Source organism: Apis laboriosa, unplaced genomic scaffold, assembly GCF_014066325.1.
Source record: "Apis laboriosa isolate Shangri-la unplaced genomic scaffold, ASM1406632v1 scaffold11_cov152, whole genome shotgun sequence".
Taxonomy (NCBI): Eukaryota; Metazoa; Arthropoda; class Insecta; order Hymenoptera; family Apidae; genus Apis; species Apis laboriosa.
This window is the reverse complement of record NW_025221020.1, coordinates 1,088,776-1,110,965: the sequence shown is the minus strand read 5'-3', so window position 1 is coordinate 1,110,965 and position 22,190 is coordinate 1,088,776. Positions and strand designations below refer to the sequence as shown.

The 22,190-nt window shown below is 48.8% G+C and overlaps 1 protein-coding gene across 3 annotated transcripts in view; it reads right to left on the bottom strand.

Moving 5' to 3' along the window:
- The window catches only part of LOC122720165, a 71,020-nt gene that overhangs the window by 2,007 nt on the left and 46,823 nt on the right, over positions 1-22,190 (bottom strand). Inside the window, exons 2-6 of one of the 3 annotated variants that reach the window (XR_006347725.1) lie at positions 2,726-3,143; positions 2,292-2,617; positions 1,740-2,223; positions 927-1,358; positions 307-866 (exon numbers count right to left, since the gene is read on the bottom strand). Coding sequence is in view for 1 of the 3 variants with exons in the window: in XM_043946697.1 (XP_043802632.1) it covers positions 1,179-1,358; positions 1,740-2,223; positions 2,292-2,617; positions 2,726-3,143 (1,408 nt within the window). In the remaining 2 variants the exon portion in view is untranslated. Of the gene's footprint in view, positions 1-306; positions 1,359-1,739; positions 2,224-2,291; positions 2,618-2,725; positions 3,144-22,190 lie in introns of all 3 variants that reach the window. The other 2 variants (XR_006347724.1, XM_043946697.1) reach the window with 2 other exon arrangements.

Sequence of the window (22,190 nt, the reverse complement as noted above, 5' to 3'; positions counted from 1 at the left end):
TCGAACGAGACACGTTTCGTCGTGGCGAGTCGTGAGTCGTTGATCATTTCCAAAATGGTTTCCGATCCCATCACTCTGGCCGCGAGTCTCACGGTGCGGATGAATCTAGCCGCGACCAGAACCGTAAAAAAAACGCGATCGAACTCGATCGTTCCTTCTTTTCCGGGAGAAACGACGTGTCACAGCTCTCGATTGCGGGTGGACAGTTCTTTTTTGTCCCGGCCGTCCCTGGAAAATGCCCGCCATTCTCGAGAAAACGAATCGACCGAGGCAAATTTCTCCGCTTTTTCCATTGCGCATACTTACGTGCACCCTCGAGAAGTCGGTAAAGAAGAGCGTTGCAATTTTTAACCTTCTTAACCGGCACGGATCAATTTGTCTTTCTCTCTGTCTTTCTCTCTGTCTCTCTCTCTGTCTGTCTCTCTCTCTCATACACCAGGGATCGAAAACCAGGGAGTACAGTTCGCCGCGGTTCGAAACAACAAATTTCGAATATAACGAGAAACTTAACGAACGCATAGTCCCTCGTTCGCGCGCAACGATACATTACCTAACCATCCGGTGGCATCGAGTTTCACAACAACAAAAAAAGAAAAAGAAAGAAAGAAGGAAAGAATCATCTCTGCATCTGGAATACTTCAATTCGCGAGGAGGCTCGTTGAAGTACGTAAGTTGACGCTCGTGCTCGACATAAACATAGTAGAAAAAACATGTTTCGTTATAGTTTGCACACATGGACAGTTTATTCCTCGCGCGAAACGATTATTGGCACGAATACAAAGACGGGTCTCAGTCTCTCGAGAGGAAAGGACAAAGTTAGGACAAATCGGCAATAAGAGACAAACATAACCGAGAAACGTTGAACTCTGAAACGGAAAAAAGTATCGGGTTTGTGGCGAGTCCCAATTCTTTCTTCAAAATCTCACCGATTTTCTTACGAACGATCTTCGGACGAACGAAAAGCTTGCAGCGATGGCGGTCCACGGATTCTTTCGTTGCGTTCTTTCGTTGTGAAGAAGAGAACAAAGGAGATTGGATCGAACGAAGAAAAAGTTTTCAATCCACTGTCGATTCACGCTCGAAAAGATGATCGAAGAGGAATCGAGTTGCGGGGATGGAGGATTGGAATGCAAAAGACAATCAACTTATAATTTTGGCATCGAATCGAGAGGCATTACCTGAGAGCTGAATCTGCTGCCGCAGCCGTCGACTATGCACCGGAAGGGCTTGTTTCCTCCGTGAGACAACACGTGCCGTTCCAACCATCTCCTCGAACAGGAACTCCTCCCTTGCACCTTGCAACCCTGCCATTGGCACACGAAATTGTCGCTCCCTGTCTGGGTGTTGATGTGAGCTACCTGAGGAACGCGGCAAAATCACTTGTCAAACAAATGAATTTTTTTTTTCTCTTTTTCTCTTTTCCTTTCATATTTCAATGGCCAATACGATATCGTACGTTGACCACGTTGAAATCCTATATATCCACCGGATATTCGATAGCCACGAAAGTGTTGCGATATATCGATTTCGCGACAAGAGAGAGGGAAAAATAAAAAAGAAAGATCCGAATCCTTTTGTGTCCCGAAAACACGGAGTAACAACAACGATACACAAACGGGAAACGCGATACAGGTGGTTCGCGTTATTATTCCATCGTACGATCGAGTTACCCGCGGAATCGAATCGAATCGAATCGAAAACGTAGGTAACGCTCAACTTTCACGAATAACACGAATTACCTGCAAATGTTCGAGAAGTTCGCCGCTCGACTCGAAGCTCTCCTCGCACTTGTCCCATCGGCACACGCCGCTGTCCGTTGCCTGTTGCCTGTCCTTCTCCGGTTCCCGTGCAGGGAATCGTATGGTGGTCGGGGCGGAGAGTATCGGCGATAGGGGTGGTTTCGATTCGCTGCTCCTCGAGTCCTCCTCCTCCTCCTCGACGTCGTCCTCGTCGGCGGGCCTCACCTGCCTCTCCTTACCCTCCTTCCCGTCCTCGGCCACGGACAATCTCTTCAACGGGTCCTGCCCACCCTGCGCCCTCAACGAGCCCAAGATGTTCCCGCAGCTGTTCGTCAGATTGTTGTTCTCGTTCACGTGCGGCTTCGAGAGGATGCAACCCTTGAAGTCGAGGCCGGCCGCCTCCACGTTGCCGAGGGCGGGGGTGGGCGTCGAGGGTGGCGACGACACGCCGTTCTTCGCGTTCGAGCTCGCCTCCGAGGTCAACCTGAGAATCCGAGAACGAGGAGGGATAAAGAGGGATTCCATCCACTTAGAGCCAAGATCCGACCTTACCTGAGCGACGAGATCTTGCAGCCGGGGATGTTCTTCAGCACTTCGTTCGAGATGGGCAGGCTGGGCATCGGCTTGGGCAGCTTCTTCTCCATCTTACCGTTGGCCCTGGGCACAACGACCAACGGTGGCTTCTTGGTGGGCGGCGGGGACATGGCCAGGTTTCTCACTTCCCAATCGTTGCCCGACGCGGTCCGTCCGTTCGGCGACACGGCGCCCAGGTACTTGGCCAAACCGGCCTTGTTCCTCTGCACCGTGGCAGCTGGCCTTCGAAATTCCGACGAACTCTTGGCGACCAGCACCGACATCGCCTCGCTGTTCTTCTTGATCTTTCGATCGAGAAGCAAAAAAAAAAAAAAATAGCATCGATCGTTAGTGGAAAAAAATCGAAGGGGGAAAATAAATTCGATGGAAAAAAAGGTTGGAAAGGTAGTCACCTTGGGTTGCTGGGGTTTGATCTGCGTTTTGAAGTACTCGGTGATCTTGCCCTGGGACTCGTGATGATGATGATGATGATGGCCGGCGGCGTTGTTCGGCTTGCCGGCCGACTTGCCGCTTCCCCTGAACCCGGGATCCGCGGCCCCGGACCTCGGCAGGGCGCCAGCCTCGGGCTCGCCCTTCAGCCTCTTGTAGGTGGAGCACGCGGTGGCAGCGAGGGGCGGGGTCCAGGGCCACTGGGGCCTGGTGCTGATCTGCGAGGAGGGCGCCAGCTTGGGTAGGGACGGCAGTGGACTAGCGGACGCGCCCCTTATAGCCGCTACCCCCTCGTCGCTGCTCGTGCTGCACGGGGAACCGGGCTCCGTGATGTCGCTGGTACCGCTGCTGCTGCATTCCCCGCAGGACACGGCGACGCCACTGCGAAAAATCACCATTGGTCAAAAAAAGATATCGCGTCAATAACGTCGTGCAATTCGTCCATCGACGACGGATAAATCGTTCTTACGTTACGAAACATCCTTTCTTTCGTTCTTTCTCTCAAAATTCCATTCCATTTTTTCGGGGGAGGGGAAGGGGTGTATCTGGTCGCGCGTGCGTTTTTTTTGCGGTTTAGAAATATAAGCGGAGTGAGGGGGCGGTTGATGGGAAACGGGGAGACTGGCGGGGAAATTGCACGTTTACCGGTTAACAGTATTAGCAGCAGCGCAAACCTAATTACAGGGTCAGACACTGGCAATTGGGGCGGCGTTTGAGGCGAGAGGGCCGCCAACCAGCGCCACGAGCCGTTCCGCTCGTTCCCCTCCTCCCCCTCCCCGAAGAAACGCAACCGAGGAGTCGAAATCGTTATCATTTTCGTCAAGCGAGAGTCATTAACTCGCGGTTGAAATTCGAAGGATGGTGGGAGGGAGTAGGAAGGAAGAAAGGTAAAAAAATTGGCGAGTGGGAACGACTTTAACGATCGAAGGAATGAAGAAAAATAAAAAAAAGAAAATTGACGAAATTAAGTGGATGTGAATGGATGGATGGATGGATGGACGGAACGGTGGACGGAAATGCGAGCACGAATTTCTGTTTAGTTGGCGAAACAGAAAACCTAGACTCGAGTCGGTCGCTTGCACCTGCGTTACGGGAACGGTATTGCAAAAGCAATCGTATCGCATGCCAGAGCGGTAGTTCGCGTTTCGCCGCGAAAAAGAATGCCCGTTGGAATGAAGTTTGCGCTCCGCGCGCTCTGGAACGAGGATTGAATTCACGCGCGCGCGCGCGCGCTCGAACGCACATCGACGCCGTTTCTGCGGCCACCGCCGAATACCGTTTTCTCCGTTTCCCATCTCCGCCGTTGTCGCCTCGCCTCGCCTCGATCTAAAAAAGTCTTACCCGTCGCTCGTAACCGCGAACGCCCTCGCCTCACCGATTAATTTACGATAATCGATCAATTACCATTCACCCGTTCCTTCGAGATTCATTAAAAAGCGCGGAGAGAGAGAGAGAGGGAGGGAGGGAGAGAGAGAGAGAGAGAGAGAGAGAGAGAGAGAGAGAGAGAGAGAGAGAGAGAGGAGGCGAGTTTTCTCGAATCGCGCGATCCCTTCTCTCCCCGTGGCACCTGCCTCGCATCGTGCACACCCACGACATCGATCGTAACCGATAATCGATCGAACGAACGGTTTCGTTAGTTGGCGACCGATAATTGGTTCGCGCTCGAGCAAAGTCGAACGCGTGCGTGATGCACGCTTTGATGCGGTGCTCGTTAACGAGGCAACCCTCTCTCTCTCTTTCTCTCTCTCTCTCTCTGCTTAATTTTTAATTCCTCCTATGATCGTTGTCGAGGTAGGCTCGGGTTGAATAGATTCGATCGAAACGATTCGTATTCCAGTTCCACGAGTCGATGTTGTCATCATTCGCGGCGGTGATAAGATCGAAAGAGACGAGATAACGAATCCGAGGGATAGAAACTAAACTAAACTAAACTAAACTAAACGAAACGAAACGAAACGGAACGAAACGGAACGAAACGAAACGAAACGAAACGAGCGTTTCTAAGGTTCGCGTGATTTCTCGTGATTTTGCGCGTCTCGTCGGCGAGCAGTGACCGCGACGGCGTAAATTCTCTCGGACGATAAAACGCGATCCTAGTTTTCAGGGAAGGAAGGAGGAAGAGGAGGAGAGGGAAAGGAGGACGCGGGCTCGCTCGACCCGACGGAGGCATGCACGCCGCTCTCCATGCTTTTCGCCACGGCGGATATTTTCGGAGGCGCGATCGTGTGCCGTGCTGTCGACGTCACCGGAGAAAGAAAGACACTGACCTTTCCACATTACGATTCCTTTCCGACATTGCGTTTACGCAACGACGCGCTCTGTCGGCCGAGGGCGAGAGACCAACCGGGAGAAACCAAGTCGCGCGGTCGTTCGTTAAACTCTCGACCGGCTGGTGAATGACGGTCATTGTGCCATCAAACTCCTTTATCGATTCGAGAATCTCCTCTGGGTCGAGAGGGCCCTCTTCGACGATCGAACGTCGCCTCTTCTCTCCTACCTGGATACAAATCCCCGTCTCGACCCATTTCTCTCCTACGTTCCCACAACTCCTGTTTCCCTGTCTATCGAAATACCAAAATTTCTCATCTCAACCGCGTAACGCGTTCGCGATGTCGATATAATAAATAAAATGAGTAACGCGATACGAACGAACGAACGAACGAACGAAATTTTTCAAACTCGAAAGTTTATTACGAAACGTAAGGAAGAAGGCGGTACCTCCGGTGGTTTGGAAAGGAACAGCTTGCAAGTTTTTGACAATTTTTCTTCGGGAGTCGTATCGCGTGCTACATCGATTCAGAGATCTATGCGGCGATAGGATCGCGAGGCCAAGTTCTTGCGGATCACGCTACGTAGATTATATTGTCCTTGCAGGTGGCTCCTCCGTTCGGAGGTGCACCAAGGCTTGGACGATGCTCGCACATACACGTATCCACGCGTTTCCATCCACTCGACCAAGCCATTCTCTCTCTCTCCCTCTCTCTCCTCGTGTATCCGCTTCACTCTTATTTTCCTACACACCGTTTCGCCAATGTATCATCTCTCTCTCTCTCTCTCATTCTCCACCGAGCCTTTCTCCCTTCCTCCTTTTACGCGTACTATTTACCAGCGAAGTGCACGTTTCACTCTCGGGATTTCTTGTCCACTTTACCGCCGCTCTTTTTCCTACATTCGTCCCCCTTCCCCATTTCCTCTAGGTTTCCCGACCGCCGAAACATCTGTTCTCTGCGACCGACATTAAACACCGGGAGCAGCATTAGATATTATCGAAGCGGCAAAACGACGTTCGTTGAAACTTTTCGAAACTTTCGTCAATTTCTCGATCGTTTCTTTTTTCCCACATCGAAACCAATGCCAGCACGTGAACAAATTTTCAAAGCAACGGCGCTAGTGTCGTCCGACAAAGTTCTCGCAACACCGTTTAGCTTCTTTCGACAAGAGACAAAGCCTTTTGCGTAGTTGTTTCTCGAATCGTTCGATCGCAATGGACTTCTTGAGAACAACTTGCTGTTATCCAATTATAGAAACTAATCGAACAAATTGCGCCTTCTTTTCCCATTGCTTCCACTTATCGAAAAATTACTTCAACTATTCCATCGTTCTTTCCGCCCTTTTATTCCTCGAACCAGACGAACATCAGACGTCCCCTCTCGTCGCGCATCCACTTGTTTAGCCTTTCTCTCTCTCTCTCTCTCTCCCTCTCTCATGTTCTTTAATTCCCTATGTCGCGGCCCCTCAGCCCTTCGCAGATTGTTCGTCACCCCTAAGTTCATCCGATGTCTTCCTCGGTTGTCGCTGAAACATTGTCCATCGTCCTCTTTTCTGCTAAATCGCTTCATCCCTCTCTATCCTGACCCCCGCACACCCCTCCAGACCCGAATTCTGTCCCGTTCCCCAACGCGCGCCTCTTCACAGCTATCCTCGTCCCACTCGTGTTAACCTCTTAGAATTCCGCTTCGTGGCTCTTCGTCCCTCTTCGGGAAATCCATCCTTCTAATTCCTCCGCGTCCTTCGCTCTCCTTCCTTTCTCGATCCTTCTATCGCTCGCTTTCTCGCTCCTTTCTTCGCTTCTCTCTTTCTCTCTCTCTCTTTCATTTTCCTCTCGCCGCTCACTCTCGCTAGTCACCACGACGAAGTTTCTCTTTCCCTCTTTATTCTCGTTCCCCTCGTATCTTTCAGCTCCATTCGCCCTTTCTCGCTCGCGCACCGTACCTTCCTCTCCCTTCCCCCTAGCTCGGGCCGCGTTCCTCGCGCGCGCTTTCTCTCTCTCTCTTTCTCCTCTCCCACCTCTCCCCCTCCCGTCCTTCTCTCTGTCTCGCCCTCCGACGTTGCCTCTCTTCCCCTTCCTTATCAGCAGGCCGTAGGCTTCGAAGCATCGGCCAGCGATGGGAATGATGCCCTCGCACACAATTTTGCTCGTATCGATTGCGATTCCGATCATGCCCATTACCACTCGATAATATCCGCGTACGATGTGAATTTTTTTCCTCTCCCCCTCCCCCACCTTCTCCTCTCTCCGCGATCTTCTTAGGCGATCGATCGCGCGCCAACTTCTCTCCCGGTTTTAATTTCTCGATGCTATCTTTACTTAGGGATCTTCGGTTCGTAATCGCCGTTTCTAGCGTGACTAAAGTTATTATTCATTCCTTAAAGTGCACCAAAGAGCTTCGAGGTTACAAAACAAGGCTACGGATTAATCATGCATTCCCCGACGTTCCGTTTGGTCGAAGGTTTCCGAACCTTATTTGTATCGGTCCCATCGCTAGCGCATGCGCGTCCACACAAACGCACACATTTTCTCGGTCCGTCTCTGTCGGTCGCAGGTCGGGGAAAATGGTATTCGCGCAACTGTCTCCTTCCTCGTCTCTATCGAGGAACCGTTCTCTATCCTCGTCGAACGTACGACGGCGGAAATGCATGCTCACCTAAATACCTCGAGTTATATTCACAACTAGAACCGACCGCGCGGACAAGCAACGATACCGCGGTTGCTCGTTTTAATTTCGAACGATCGAAATACTTCCAAAATCTATCGAAAAAATTCCCCCGATGAACGATACGATGTTTCGATCTCTGTTCTTCTCTTATTCTCTTATTCTCTGGAAAAAATATTCGACGATTTTTTCTTCTCTCTCTCTCTCTCTCTCTTCCACCGAATTTTTCTCGTTACATTTCCCGTCGCTTTGTGAAAGCGAATCCTCCACCTCGATATAGATTTTTTTCTCGAACACGATGAAATCTAATGTTGGACGAGGAGGAGGAATCGGGCGTAGGAAAGGATAATTTTTCGATCACGGCTCGAGGAGGCATGGCGCGTCGGGAGATGGATGTTCGATGGGCAGCAGCGTTGCGTAACTGACCTACGCCCAATCCGCTGATCCTCGGTACGGTCACGCAAACGCACGCACAATACCGGCACACGGGCTCTCCGTCCCTCCACCGCTCGGCCCATTGCGAGAGCGCGGAAGGGTGCGGTAGGGGTCGCCTCCTGCTAGGGTGCCCGATTACGTAATTTTCCCGGGGAAAAGAATTTCTTTACGAATGAAAAACGACTCTCGCCTCTCGTGGAGCATCCACCTTGGATGGATGGAAATAAAAGTTGATCCTACCCCTTGAACTGACTACCTCTCGCCCGCTTCTCGTTTCCCGAGGGTCAAGTCGATCGACACCCCTTTTCCAGCCATCGTCTCGAAAGAAGGGCCGCTAATCCGTCTCGAGGCATCGATACCGTTCAGCTTCTTAAGAGATCGCGAAAAGGGATCAGGAAAGGGGAAAAAAGTTTAAAAGAGAGGGAGAGAGGGGACCGCAGAGGAATTAATTGCCGCGAATCGACTCGACTTCGACGTGAAACTTCCGGCAACTTGGAGGGGTCAAGGTTCGACGTGTCGGTCGGCTCACCCGGTTTAAAAATAACGGTTTCGTCGGCTTCCACTTCCGTCCACGGAACGATGTTGTCCGTGCTAAATTTAAAAGATTTCGCGATCATCCAATAACGTTACATTGGATCGAATCGATATCAGAGATTGCCAGAGATTTCGATCTCCTAGTTGACGATGAAATTAAACGTATATAAATCGAATATAAATCGTGGATAAAATACGTGTAGGTAAACACGTGCGCCGCTAATGAAGCGACCATTCGAATGATAATGGAACGCGCTTATAAACCGCGAACAGAGGCGGCGTAATTTTAACTGGCTATGTTTGAATGCCGGCTCAACAGCTGGCCGGCTTTGAAAACAATCCACTGCCCGCCGCGGAGGGTAATTTAATCGTCATTATTGCGACCAATAAACAACGATTCTGGCATCCCGACGCGATACCTAACGGCTCTGCCTCGAGTGGACGCCGCTCGAGTGGATATTTCAACGTTCGCGCGTCGGAATATAATAACATCGCCAAGACTCACGACTCGATCGATTCAAATGGAAAATGTTTGGCCCCTTTCAATCGGCTCGCCCGAATCGGTCGTCGACTCTCTCTCTCTCTCTCTCTCTCTCTCTCTCTCTCTCTCTCTCTCTCTCTCGGCCGGGGAGGAATCGCGACCGTGAATCGTGGGAAACGACGCGTACGCATATATATATATATATATATATAGAGAGAGAGAGAAAGAAAGAGAGGTCGATATCCAGTGTCGAATCGAACGGTTGTTTTTAATTGCCCGTTTAACCGACTACAACCGTCGTTTAATCGCGTCTGACGATCTAAAATCAGATTTACGACACCGTTTCGTATCCGGTGGACGGATGTCGCATCGATCCGGCTATTTCGGATCCGTGTGATAATTTTCCTTCAACGGGGAAATTCAACATCGTTCAAACTTCGGAAAACTTAAGGAAATATAATATAAGGCGAATTCGTGGAAACGTTTCTCACGTTTACGGTTTTTACGTTAATTCGGAAAATCCTCGACTATATATACATATATATATATATTTGCAAGCATACACGAATCGTACACGTGGCGAGAAAGGAAAACTTATACATGTGAGGTGCACCGATTAACTCACGGCTGTTAACCGGCCGTGTTCCGTATCGCGATATTAATCTCTTTAATAGCGTTACATCTACTATACCGCGTAGAGAGGCCGCGGACGTATTAATAGCTTCCTACAACAGCATCGTTTCGCGTTTATCGTTCTTTCTCCTCGCCCTTTCCGGATCGTAAACGGCTCCCCTCGACACCTCGTATTTTTCCCACGTTGAGAAGAAAGCGACGTTTTGCCACCGTTGCGGTACCGTTGTGCTACGCACGGACCGAGATCGGGTCGAGCCGCGGATCGAGCGGCGGAGGAGTGGGGGGAGGGGGGAAGAGAGGGCGCTGTCTTCGCGGCGATAAAATTCGTCCAATCCTTTTCTAATCTTCTCCCGCTAGAGGGAGGGACGGGCACACGACAATCGGGAGGGGAGGAGAGGGTGGATGTTGAACGGTGACTCGCGAACGCGAACCGTGTAATATTAGTCGGGATAGAGAGAGGTCGTCGACACGGATTATATACATCGCACGTTTCGAGAGCTTACTCTGCGTTTACACGCGTTTACACGCGAAGCGGTCCGCATTTAGTTAGATCTCTAAATTATCCCTACCGTACAGCTCCAATCCGCCGTCTAACAATCGGGGACCTGACAGTTTAGTGGGCCGTTTCTCAACCGTCTTCCCGGCTACGAACGAAAACGTTTCGTAGAAACGTTCCCCCCGTCCCGCGGCCAAATCTGCGGAAATTCGAACGTTAGGATGGCGCCTGTGTGTAAGCAAATTCCAGGAACGAGTCCGGTAGCTGGAACGAACCGATCCCTTTCGGTTTCCCTTCCAAATCCAGCCGCCGGGTATTCAACGTATTCAAAGGGTGAGAGGGAGAGAGAGAGAGAGATGCATCGGTTTTAATTAGAGTTTGGATCGTAATTGACCGAGGTTTGCGGGACGCGTTATCGACTGTTCGACAACCAAGGTGACTAACGTTTGCTCGAGTATGCAAAGAGGAGCGAGGGAGGGAAAAAAAAAAAGAAAAAAGAAAAAGAGAGAGAGAGACAGAAAATTGCTGAATAGCGACAAACGACGCGAAAGAATGGTGAGTCGGAAGGAAGGTGTCGAGAAGGAGGAGGAGGAGGAGGAGAGGTGGAAGGAAAACAAAAGGCTCTCGCGTGCGTTCCGAGTGACGTGGCGTTTAACGTTTGTCCAACGCGAGCTCGTTCGATCTCGTTCTCGAATAAACACGATCACGAGGGCGAGAAGGAGGAGGAGGAGAAAAGAAAGAAATCGGAATCGCGGCGGCGCTCGATCGATCGATCCTTCGGTTCGGATGGTGCGCGATCGCGAGGCGGCTATCGTTAACCGCATCGACATCTGCATCAACGTCGTGGTCATTGCATACGGATCGCGGAATCTGCTACTTGGTATTCGCCACCACGCGCTCCGAGGCCTTAGCCAGAGTTCGCCTCGCACACGCTTCGCTCTCTGTCTCCCTATACTTAGAACCGAGTCTGCCCGTTCTCCTCTTCCTCCTCCCTCTTATCCCCCCTACGGAGGACGGAGGGAATCCGGTCAATCTCTTCTCTGGTCCGCTTCTCCTCCTCCTCCTCTCGCCCCCTCTTTCTCGACCAATTCATTTTCCTCTCGAATTCGAATTTTTGAAAACTCGAGAGAAAAAGTTTCCCTCCCCTCGATTTTTCCAATTCTCTCCCTCCCCCTTCATTCTTTCTTCATCTTCGACGCGAACAAAGGAACGAACGCGTTCCTCTCCTTCTCTTCGATTCCCCTCGTATCCCTCGGAGAATAGTCGGGGAAGATTTAAATATCGGCGAGGATCGTTTTCTTTTCTTTTCTTTTCTTTTTTTTTTCTCTCGCAAAACAACGTTTCTTCTCCTTCTTCTTCTTCTCTTTCTCGGGACGGAACAATCGCCACGCGATCGATTAATCGAGAGGGGGCAAGGCGAGAGAAGCACCGATCGTCCTCTCATTCGTTTATTCCCGTTCAGACGCGAACGCATTGGACGGTTTTCGCGATGAACTCGTTTTGGCGAACCAACGAAAATACGTAAACGGTCGTAAGATCGTTTCTAGGATCGTTTCCAGTCGTCGTTCGACAACTTTTTTCATCCATTATTCCAACCGTTTTTCCATCCGTCGCTGGGTCCCCCTCTACCCCCCTATCCTTCTCCATCGACAGTCCCTAAGCCTAACGACCGTCAATTAGCCTCCGAAGCCCGCGCTAGGTAGGCAGAGGACCTCGCGAACACCGAGAGGCGCGCGCAAGCGCGTTTCGCCACTCGTTATTATCCCATCAAGGTGGCCATCAAAACGGTTTACGATTCGACGTTGCGATACCGTTTGCCGGTAATAACGGAAAGATATCTCGGTTAACGTTTTTCCATTCCGTTCTCGAGAGAGCGAGAGCGAGAGCGAGAGAGAAAGAGAGAGAGAGAAAGAAAGAGAGAGAGAGAGAGAGAGAGAGTTTGTCGGTGCGCAGCAAGTTTAAACTAAAACGTGATAAACGACGTGACGCGTCGTCAACACGGGGATACGTACAGTAAAGTAGGAGGCCCTGTTGTCGAGGCTCTGTTGTCTCCGTGCCAACCGGAAACGCGAGCACCCGTGAAATATTCGAATAAGCGTTCGTTCCTTCGAACCGTTCCTCGAATGAAACGGGACAAATCGGACCCCCTTTTCCAGATACGATCCGATCCGATCCGATACGAAGGCGGGGGAAAAACGTTGAAATTCGAAACTCTCCCCTTATTCTTATCCGCTCCCTCCTCGCTCTCTCTCTTTTTTTCCTGCTTTTCCATCGTATAATAGATCGTGGGACTTGATCCAATATACGGGTGACCCCTGGTGACGCCAACCCCCGTCACTCCTCTACGGAGAGAGAGACAGAGAGAGAGGGAAATAGGAACGCAGCGACTCTCGATTTCGTTCTTTCTTTCGGATCCCGGAGGAAAAAGAGGGCGAGGAAAATAAATCGGGAAACAATGGATGGATGGAACAAAATTCGAAAAAAATATTATTCGTCCCAACTTTTCTTTTTCTTCTCTGAAGAAAGAGGGAGAAAGAGAGAAAGAGAGGGGGAAATAGGAACGCAACGACTCTCGATTTCGTTCTTTCTCTCGATCCCGAAGATAGACCGTAAATAAATCGAGAAACGATCGGATTGAATTTTTATTCAAAAGATTTAATTATTGAATATTTTTTTTTCAAGAAAAATAAATTATTTTTCTATAGTAAATTTAATTATTAGAACAATATTTACTGTTTCATATTCATTTCGAATAATTTTAGTTATAATGAATAAATATTTGATAGTTAATATAATTTATAAAAAAGGAAGATTTAGTTATAAATTGAACAATATTACTAATAATAGTTTTAAGTTATAATTTATTTGAAAATTGATTATTTAATTTAATAAACTTTAATTTACATAGAATAAATTTAATATTAATTTATAAATTTATAGTTTTTAAAATAATTTTATTAGGAATGATTTCAGGATATAATTTTTATAAATATATCGAAGAAGAAAATATTATTCGATAATTCTTCCTTTCCCTGATACGACGTCCTCTTTCGATCATTCGTTCTTTCGGACTTCTCCTTTCCCCTCTTCCTCCGTGGAGGAACACTTTTTGCAGTCGCGTTAGCCGTGGGCGGAGGGGGGCAGGCAAACTCGATGGGGGCGCACGGTTCTCGTGAATCTCGTCCACTTCCTTTCGAATTCGACTTTTTTCGAATAAAAGGAATAAAAGGTCTCCCTCCTCGCTCTCCTCACGCCGAATACAAATTTCGTTCTCGCCCCACTTTTCATATCTATTCATCGATTGCATTCTCGATCGAGTAGCTGGTTTATCCTATCTAACGTAAAATGATTTTACAAACGCTTCTACCAATAAAGAAATAAAGAGATTTATTATTAAGTGTGCAAACAAGTTTCTTCCCCCCTTTTTTCCACGATCCTAACGATTCCAACCGAAACGTCCTTTCGACTACTTAAGGATCTTCGTAGGTATTTGGAAAGATATTCATACAGGGTATAATAAAACCATAGAAATTTATGAAAGTAATACAAAAATGGTCTACCAAAAAATTATTTAAAACTTTAAAGCATTCTACATAAAGCTGAAGATAGTCATGAGGAAAAGTTATTGTCCGTTGTATGACTCACTACTAACTCTTCCATTTTTCTTTTCAACATTGGAAAGAAATTTTAACATTTAAAATTTTAACAGTGCAAACATTCGAACTCGTGTAGAGAGGATAACGATGGAAACGAGTGATGCGGCAGATTATTCTCGCGACCACCAGCGTTACTAAAATATCGATGGAAGAACCTGGCGCAGCGCGCTTGGACCGAGATTTCGTTGGAAACAGCATTAAGAGTCAGCGCGACGACCGCTCTAACAGTTTCCAGTTCCAACATGCAACGATCTCAAGCGACACGCCGCATAAGAAGCTTAGAAGATGCCGTCGAAGCTGTCGAAATGATTGGCGCGAAAAATCGTGGCAAAGATTCGAATTTTAATTTTAATTTGGAAGACAATGATTCAGGTTCGAGAAAATTGAAAAATCCGAGAAGGATCGACAAGAAAGATCGGGAGCCACTCGAGAGAAGCGGAATCTTGTGCCTGATTCGTGTAATAAAATTTTAAATTTGGAAAAAAAAGGGGGGGAAAGAATAATTGGAGAAGAGATAGCATAGATAAATAAAGAGCTGTCGCGCAACCGAGAGCGCGCCTCGAAGCGTTAAGAGTTCGTCGAAAGATAGACAGAGAAGGAGAAAGGAAGAGGTCGCGTTTTGGGACAAGCAACGAACGTTAATGGATAGAGGAGCAACACAGGTGTGGTGTCGGTAACGATCCAGCCGAATCCTAATCTCCCTTTCCAAAAACTTGCGAGATAAATGCGGGAAGCACCCTCCGGAAAGCGAAGAGGGAAGAGTTAATAAGAGGGGTCGAGAGTCGAAAACGGGGAGGAAAACGGGAGGAACTTTTCGTTTTATTCGCGTCGAGGCCATTACCATTTTCCCCGTTCGGGACTTTGACCCGGGTGGACGAGGGGAGAGGAGGAGAAGAACGAGAGAGAGAGAGAGAGAGAGAGAGAGAGAGAGAGAGAGAGGCCGATTTCGCCAACTTTTCGCCGGGAACGCGCGAACCTCGCGTGAGTCCTCGCCATTAACAACGATTTGAATATAGGTAGCGAGGGGGTGTCGAAACGACCTCGAAAAGCTTCTCTCCCGTAAACGTTTAATCACCGTTCCCTCCATTTCCACGCCCTCCTTTATCCCCCCCCTCCTCGCGTAAATCCTACCGTTATTGGCGTCACGCGTCACGCTTCCGTTTCGTGGGAATTTCGGATCGAGGAAAGGAACGCGGAAAATCGGGAAAATTTCCAAGAACGAGAACGAAGTATAGACGAGTACAAGCCACAAGAGATTCAGTCTCTTCGCATTTCTATTTTGATCTCTGAATTTGATCTCTTCGCGATGACGCGAATTTCCAGTGTTTTATTCAACGAGGAATTAGGACTTCTTGCAGTTGCAGTGAAAACATACGAAATAAATGTTATTCGAAACTTTTATAACAATTACTTTTTTAACGGATTAATGGCCAACTATTATGCTTCGCTAATAATAATAATAATAATAATACAACGAGGAGAAGAAGGATTCGTAGTTGGTGCCGAGAAGCGAAGCATCAGATCAGTCGTGGATCTCGCGCCATTTTCCTCGGCGGGAAACTCGAAATCCCGGGGCGTTAATTCAACCTGTACACAACGCCGCAGCACGGAACGGAATGCGTTTCCCCGCCTTCACCCGTGAAAATCCGTGAAATCTCCGTTACTCGATTCTCTCTACATCGCTCGGTCTCTTCCCCTCTCCCCTCCCTTGCTCGTGGTGCCGCGCGCACCGATGTTCGTCCTCTCCCGGCGGATGAACACAGGCGCGGACTGGTTCGTACCGGTGCCGTTCCATATTGCGGCGACACAATGTAGAGGCAGGGCTCTTCTATGTGGACAGGTAAGATCGAAAATGCGGGAACACGCGAGCGAGTGGAAGAAAAACGACATTCTCGTTCAGCCGGCGCACGTACACACCGGTACCGGTCCGTGTGCGTGTCACGAGCGTAAAAAGCCCGTTTATATACGCTGTACGTACAAGGTAACTCGACACGCGCTATATAAACCAATCAGCGAGAGATAAGAGATAAGCGCGGTGGCTGGCCAGGCCAGCGAGCGACGGACGACTCGCGTAATAACTCGGCCGGAACCAAGCAACGACCGACTCTCCTTCTCTCTTTTTCTCTCTCTCTCTCTCTCTCTCTCTCTCTCTCTCTCTCTCTTTCTCTGTTTCCCCAACTTCGACAACTTCACTTCGCTCGAACGAATCGAACGAGCACGATTCGGATTTCGGATTTAGGATCGGAAAACTGCTTTTTCGAACACCCGTCAAAGTGATCGTACACTTTGGAATACATTCTTCCTTACCTTCTTTCCTCGAATAATTTTTTCCCTTCGTTCCGCGAATACGGCGCATAAAGATTCCGATTAGCAGTAGATCGCGAACGGAAGAAGCGCAAAAGGAAAAAGAAGAAGAAGAAGAAGAAGGAGAAGAAGAAAAGTGGACGTCGCCGTGAAATTAATCGGGACGATAAATCCCCGGGAGGGGAATAATTATCGGTCCGGGACGGAAATATCGCACGCTTGGCCGTGAATCCCGCAAAAAGGAACTATCGAGCTCGATTTCGATGGCCCTTTCTTTATAAACACGTTATTCCGGTCTCCCCCTTTCTCTCTCCACTCTCTCTCTCTCTTTCTCTCTCTCTGTCCCATCCTCCCCTCGAATCCCCTCGAACCGAGAAGCATCCGAGAGACCGAATCGAGCGTGGTTTCGGTCTCGACACACTAACCTTGTCCCAAAGTTTGCTGCGAGCGAGCGGCGAGGCAAGCGGCTAAAGGAGCAGCGGGGCGGTGGGAGGTCGAGGGGAAGGAGACAGAGAGGGAGGAGGAAGGACGGAAGGACGGAAGGAAGGAAGGAAGGAAGGAAGGAAGGAAGGAAGGAAGGAACGGTGTCATTACTCCGTGTGGTTGGTTCCGAGAGCAAACCACTCCCATTATTCGCCGCCGTCTCTCTTTCTCACTGCGAAACTCTTCCGCGCAAGTTCATTGTCGTCGAGGCGAACCTTGGCCATTCGCCTGTGAATAAATATCCAATGTGTATGTGTGTATGTGTGTGTGTGTGTACGGGATACTTAGGGACAAGTGATGAGACGAAAACGAGAGACAATACTCGCCTCGTTTTTTCTTATTTTTGCCCACTCGCGATCCCCTCCGAATCGCTCTGAATCCACGAAATTCGAATGAAGGATCGAACGAGCGGAAGGTGAGCGTTCCCGTTACGCGGCACATCAGGTTTTTGACACGAAAACAGCTGGGATACGGAGGAAACCGCGCTCGAAACCACAGAACGAAAACCAGCCCGGAAGAATTGGTCGCGCTCCGCCAATTCTACTCGTCTTGACCAAGGCATCTATAAAAATTCACGAGCGTGTATTTCCATTAGCCATTCTCGAATCCTTCGAGTCCTCGCGAGCGGTTAATAATTGCTGCACGGCTGTCGTTATCGAAGATGTAATCGCATACGAGACAGAGAGAGAGAAAGAAAGAAAGAGAGAGAGAGAAAGAGAGGCAGTGATGGGGAAAAGACGATTGAAGGTTACTTCGATAATAAAATAGTTATAAATAAAATATTATATAAGCATTTTGATAATTACTCGAATAAGTAATTTTATTCGAGTATTTTTAATTGGTTAGATCTTCGTTTTCCTATGAAAAAAGAATGGAAGGAGCGAAGATTCGCGTATTATTTATAGACACGCGAAAGGACAACGAACGTAGCTCTGATCCGCAATACGCTCGAGACCGCGATCGATCGACTTCTCGACACCGTGTATATTAAGGTTGCCGCGACATTGCCCGTTCAACGTTTCAACGATCGATAATCAACGAACGAGTCGAGCGAAGGAAAAACTAAAGAGCGCGATAGACGACCCGTCACCAACAGAGACGGAGAATATCCCCGAAATATAGTTCGGAGAGAGAGAGAGAGAGAGAAAAAGCTTTTGCTCGTAAGAAATTTTTCGAAACGAATTTTCTATAGGACGAACGATCCATCGAGTCACGTCGGACGACACGGTAAACAACAGTGGCGACACACGACGACCGCTCGAGGAAAGGAAGTTACGTTTCCTCCAAGTTTCGTATCCATGGCCTGGGCATGCCTCGAATTCGGAATTACACCGGGGTCAGGACCCGGAAGATCTTAGATAGCCCTTGAATTTCCAAGCACGCTAAACCTGATCACAGGATGGATATCTTCCTGCCTTCCGCTCGCCCCTCCTCTCTTTGCCTCCCCTTCTCTCTCTTCAAAACCAACCTTGTTTTGCCTTTCTACTATCTTATATTCCTCGCGATCTATTTTTTTTTTTTTCTTCCGTTTCAGAAACAGAGGAGAATTTCATCTCGACCTTGGTCAAACTTCGTCAAACTCTCTCTTTCTTTCTTTCTCGAGGAAATTGTGAAGAGCAGACGCAGGATCTGATGGTGGTGGTATAAAAATAGAAGGAAAAAAGGAAGGAGAGAAACAGCTGCTCTTCCTTAAAACTGTTCGAAAGGAAGATTCGGCCGATGGAGGGGGTGGGTTTTATTAGTTTAGGGTAGCCGGAGGAACGAGGGTATACGGTAGGTACGCATTGTCCCGAGCACAAGCCGGTAGTAAAGTCCGGGTAGAGGGTATACAACACTAAGATCGAATACCGTTTTCCACCGAATCCTTTCCAAAATCCTTCGTTTCTTTCTAATCCCATCTCGCGGGACAATCGTATATACAACACTCTACAACACATTATCCCTTTCCTTCCTCTCCCTCTCCCCCCCTCCTTTTTTTCCAAAACCTTTTCTCTCTCGAAATAAATCTCGAACAAATCGAAGAGAAGGGGGGGAAAAAGAAAGGAAAATAAGAGAACGTACTTTAGCGGCATACCACGAAGTCGCTAAAGGAATCCTGGCGGAATTTTTCCCTCCTCCTCCTGCGAGCGAACTCGAATCCAGCCTCTCCTCTCGGCGAGGATCGCCTCTCTTTCCACGCGTCCACCCTTTATACGGCACGATCGATCGGCGGGACAACTCGTGGCAACCTTTCGAAACGGTTAACCCTCCTCCTCGGAAACAGCTGGCTCTCGTCATCCATCAACAGGGTGGAAATCGTGGAAACTCGCTCGTCCCGCCTCGCCGTGTGTCACGTGTGTCCTCGAGCGAGCACTCGCGCACTTCCGTTTCGAAACGACAACACGCGCAACACGTCTTCTTCTCGTCTCGTTCACACAGAGATTAACCACGATTTTTTTCACAATTTTTCACACCGCGAAAAATTAACGAGAAACGAGTTACGAGAATCACAGGGAAAAGTGGAGGAAGAAGGCTACTGGTGGTGGTAGAAAATCGTGGAAGCGACCCCTTGGACGCGCGTATCTATCCGAGAGCGGGGCACGAGGAAGACTGGAATGGAAACCGAATTGTAGGGGTCCCTTCGTGGTGCGTACGTGACGGGGTGAAGAGGGTTTCTTACCGATGGCGGGAAGAAGGGGAAGGCCTGGAGGGGTGGCGATGACTGAGAGGGTCCGTTTATCCTCGGTGTCCCATAGGATCCGCGTTCCCTTCCCACTCGCTCTCTCTCTCTCTCTTTCTCTCTCTCAATCTCTTCTTTCCTTTCTTTCTTTCTCTCCTCTCGTAGTTTCGGTACGCGTTGACTCACCCTCGGTACGAAGCCGGGGGCCTCAGGTAGAAAAACCTGCGACCGGCCCTTGGACCGACACACGGGAAACAAGTTGTATATATCGATGTCGAACGGGGCCCCCGACAAATTTGTTCGAAATTCCTCCGAGTCGAGAATCGGAATACGCGAATATCCTCGGTAAATTGCCCTTTCCCTTGCCAGGCTAAAATGGTATAACTTACGTGAAATGGTATCTTTGCGAAGATAATAATTTGAAACGTAGGTACGTTTCCTCGATTTTCCATCGTTCGTATCGACCCAGGTAAAAGCATTTTCGAAACTTCTCTTTTCTCGAAACTTCCTCGAGGGAGAAATTTCCTCTCGAAAATTAAGATTACAAAATTGAGAAACATACGTGAACAAAAATGAACGAAGAACGAAGAAATATTCTCGATACATAACCTCTTTTGGTTGTTACTCCACGAAACCTAATCTAATCTACAGCCTGGTAATTAGTGAACGTCGAGCGCGCGTTCGAAGAGTGGGAAGACGACAGTTCAGGACGAGGCAGAATGTGTCTCGTAGCTCGGTTGGTCAGTCGGGAGATGGAAGGAAGGAGGGGAGGGGGGTTGGGAAGAGGAAAACGAGAGAGAAGTGGCGCTCGGCTCGCAGAGAACCGAGAGAGCAGGCATACACGTGCGTAACGGCGATGCGCTCTGCTCTGTGCTCGCTCGTCGATGCAACGAGCTCGCCACTCGCTCGTTTCTAGCTTCACGTAACGCAACCGCGTTTCCGCTCGGCCGCGATCGTTTCCGCTCGCCCACTTTCCCCCCTCCCCTCTCATCCTTTATCCCTCCAACCAATTTCTTCGCATGAAAAAAAAAAAAAATAAATAAATAAAAATCAAGATTAAAAAATTGCCGATTTATAATCTCTTTCGATCGACGTCGAACCTGCGTTACGCGAGAGTTCGAGATCGAAGGGCGTTCAAAAATAAGGAAGGAAAAACAAATTCATCGCTTTATTTCCTCGATCTTATACCTGTGTGCGTAGAGATAACGACAAGACATGGGAAGAATTTTATGAATCGGAAGAGAAATATATGTATATATATATATATGCGCGAAACGAGTGAAAATGCGAGTAAACGCAAGAGCGAGGTGTAGAAATTTCGCATGGATTAACAGCCTCTTCTGATGGAAAATGGATATAGAGAGAAAGAGAATGTTAATGCACCTGTACCACGCAACCGTTCATTATTTACGGCTGTGAACGCCGTAATATCCCGGCTGGAGGCCGCTATACGTCTTAACCTCAACCGCGCTTTGTTTTAAAACGTTTTTCGCACGAATTTCGTCCGCGAACCTCGAGAAAAAGTATCGATATACACTCGAACACCTGTAACCATTTTATCCTCAATAATTGTGTCGTCTTATTCGAAGCAGAGAAAATAGAACTTTCTTTCTTTCTCTTTCTTTTTCTACTGACTCGATCGGTAACATTTATCCGACGAGAGACGCGAAGCTAACCAAACTTCCATACCCTGTCAACCCGATCGAGTCGAACCCAATCTACATCCTCTGAATTAATTAGGGGAACGATTTCGAGGCGGAGAGTCCTTCGTTGTCCGATTTCCTCCGCTCTGTTCACTCGGCCAGGTGTCGATAATTGAACACGGAACTCTTTACACCCTCCCCTCAAATTTTTTCCCCGGTAAAAATTTTCGAATATTTTTCGACCGCTTCGCACCGCGCATTTTTCGAATATAAAGATAATGGCGAGTGAGGAGGAGGAGGAGGAGGAGATACACGCACGGTCGAGATCAAACGGTTCCACCGTTTCGAGGTATTTCATCTCTGGCGAGATAGGTGGATATAGCGGATGGGCGAAAGCAGCGGGAAGGCCGATATGTAAACACAAAGGGGGTTCCCCGGGGATGAAGTTGGCACGGTACCGGGACGGGGGTGGTTGCTTCCTTTATTTCGGCATTCTGGTAGGGCTGGCCCGGAGAATGGGCGAATTACCGTTCGATTTGTAAATCAAACATTGGCGTAACACCAATATTGCGTTAGAGCCGCGTTTTATCGTCGTATCGACTCGCGCGACCACTCGCCTGGAAATCTTCTTAACGAATCTTAACTTATCCTCCTCAACTTTTTTGTCAAATTTATTTATAGAAAACCCGGTATCTAGGAGGGAAAAAATATTTTCTTCTTCCTTCAACTCTTCCCTCGAGTTTCTTATCGCGCCGCCTCTATCCTCGAGGAAGGTATGAGAATGGATTAAAATTTCAACAACGCCGACACCGACCGGTCGTGTCGAAAGGGTAGGTGGCGCCGGACTAACGGGTCACTTTAACCGTAATTAAAGCCTCGTTTCCATCCACCTCTCTCCTCCTCGAAATCTCCTCCTCCTCCTCCTCTTCCTCGAACGAGCGCGAAATGAAATTATCCCGGGCGAGATAAGGGTGGCGGCGATCGCATGGCCATCTCGCCGCGAAAGAAAAACGCGGCGAAGTCGAGAGGACGCGCATTCCTCGAGGCGAGCGGCAATTTGCCGTAATCGCGTGGCGCCGAGAATCCACTCGGACTCCTCGGCTTGCCTATTGGGGATAAGCGAGGGGAGGGGAGAGAGAGCGAGAGCGAGAGCGAGAGAGAGAGAGAGAG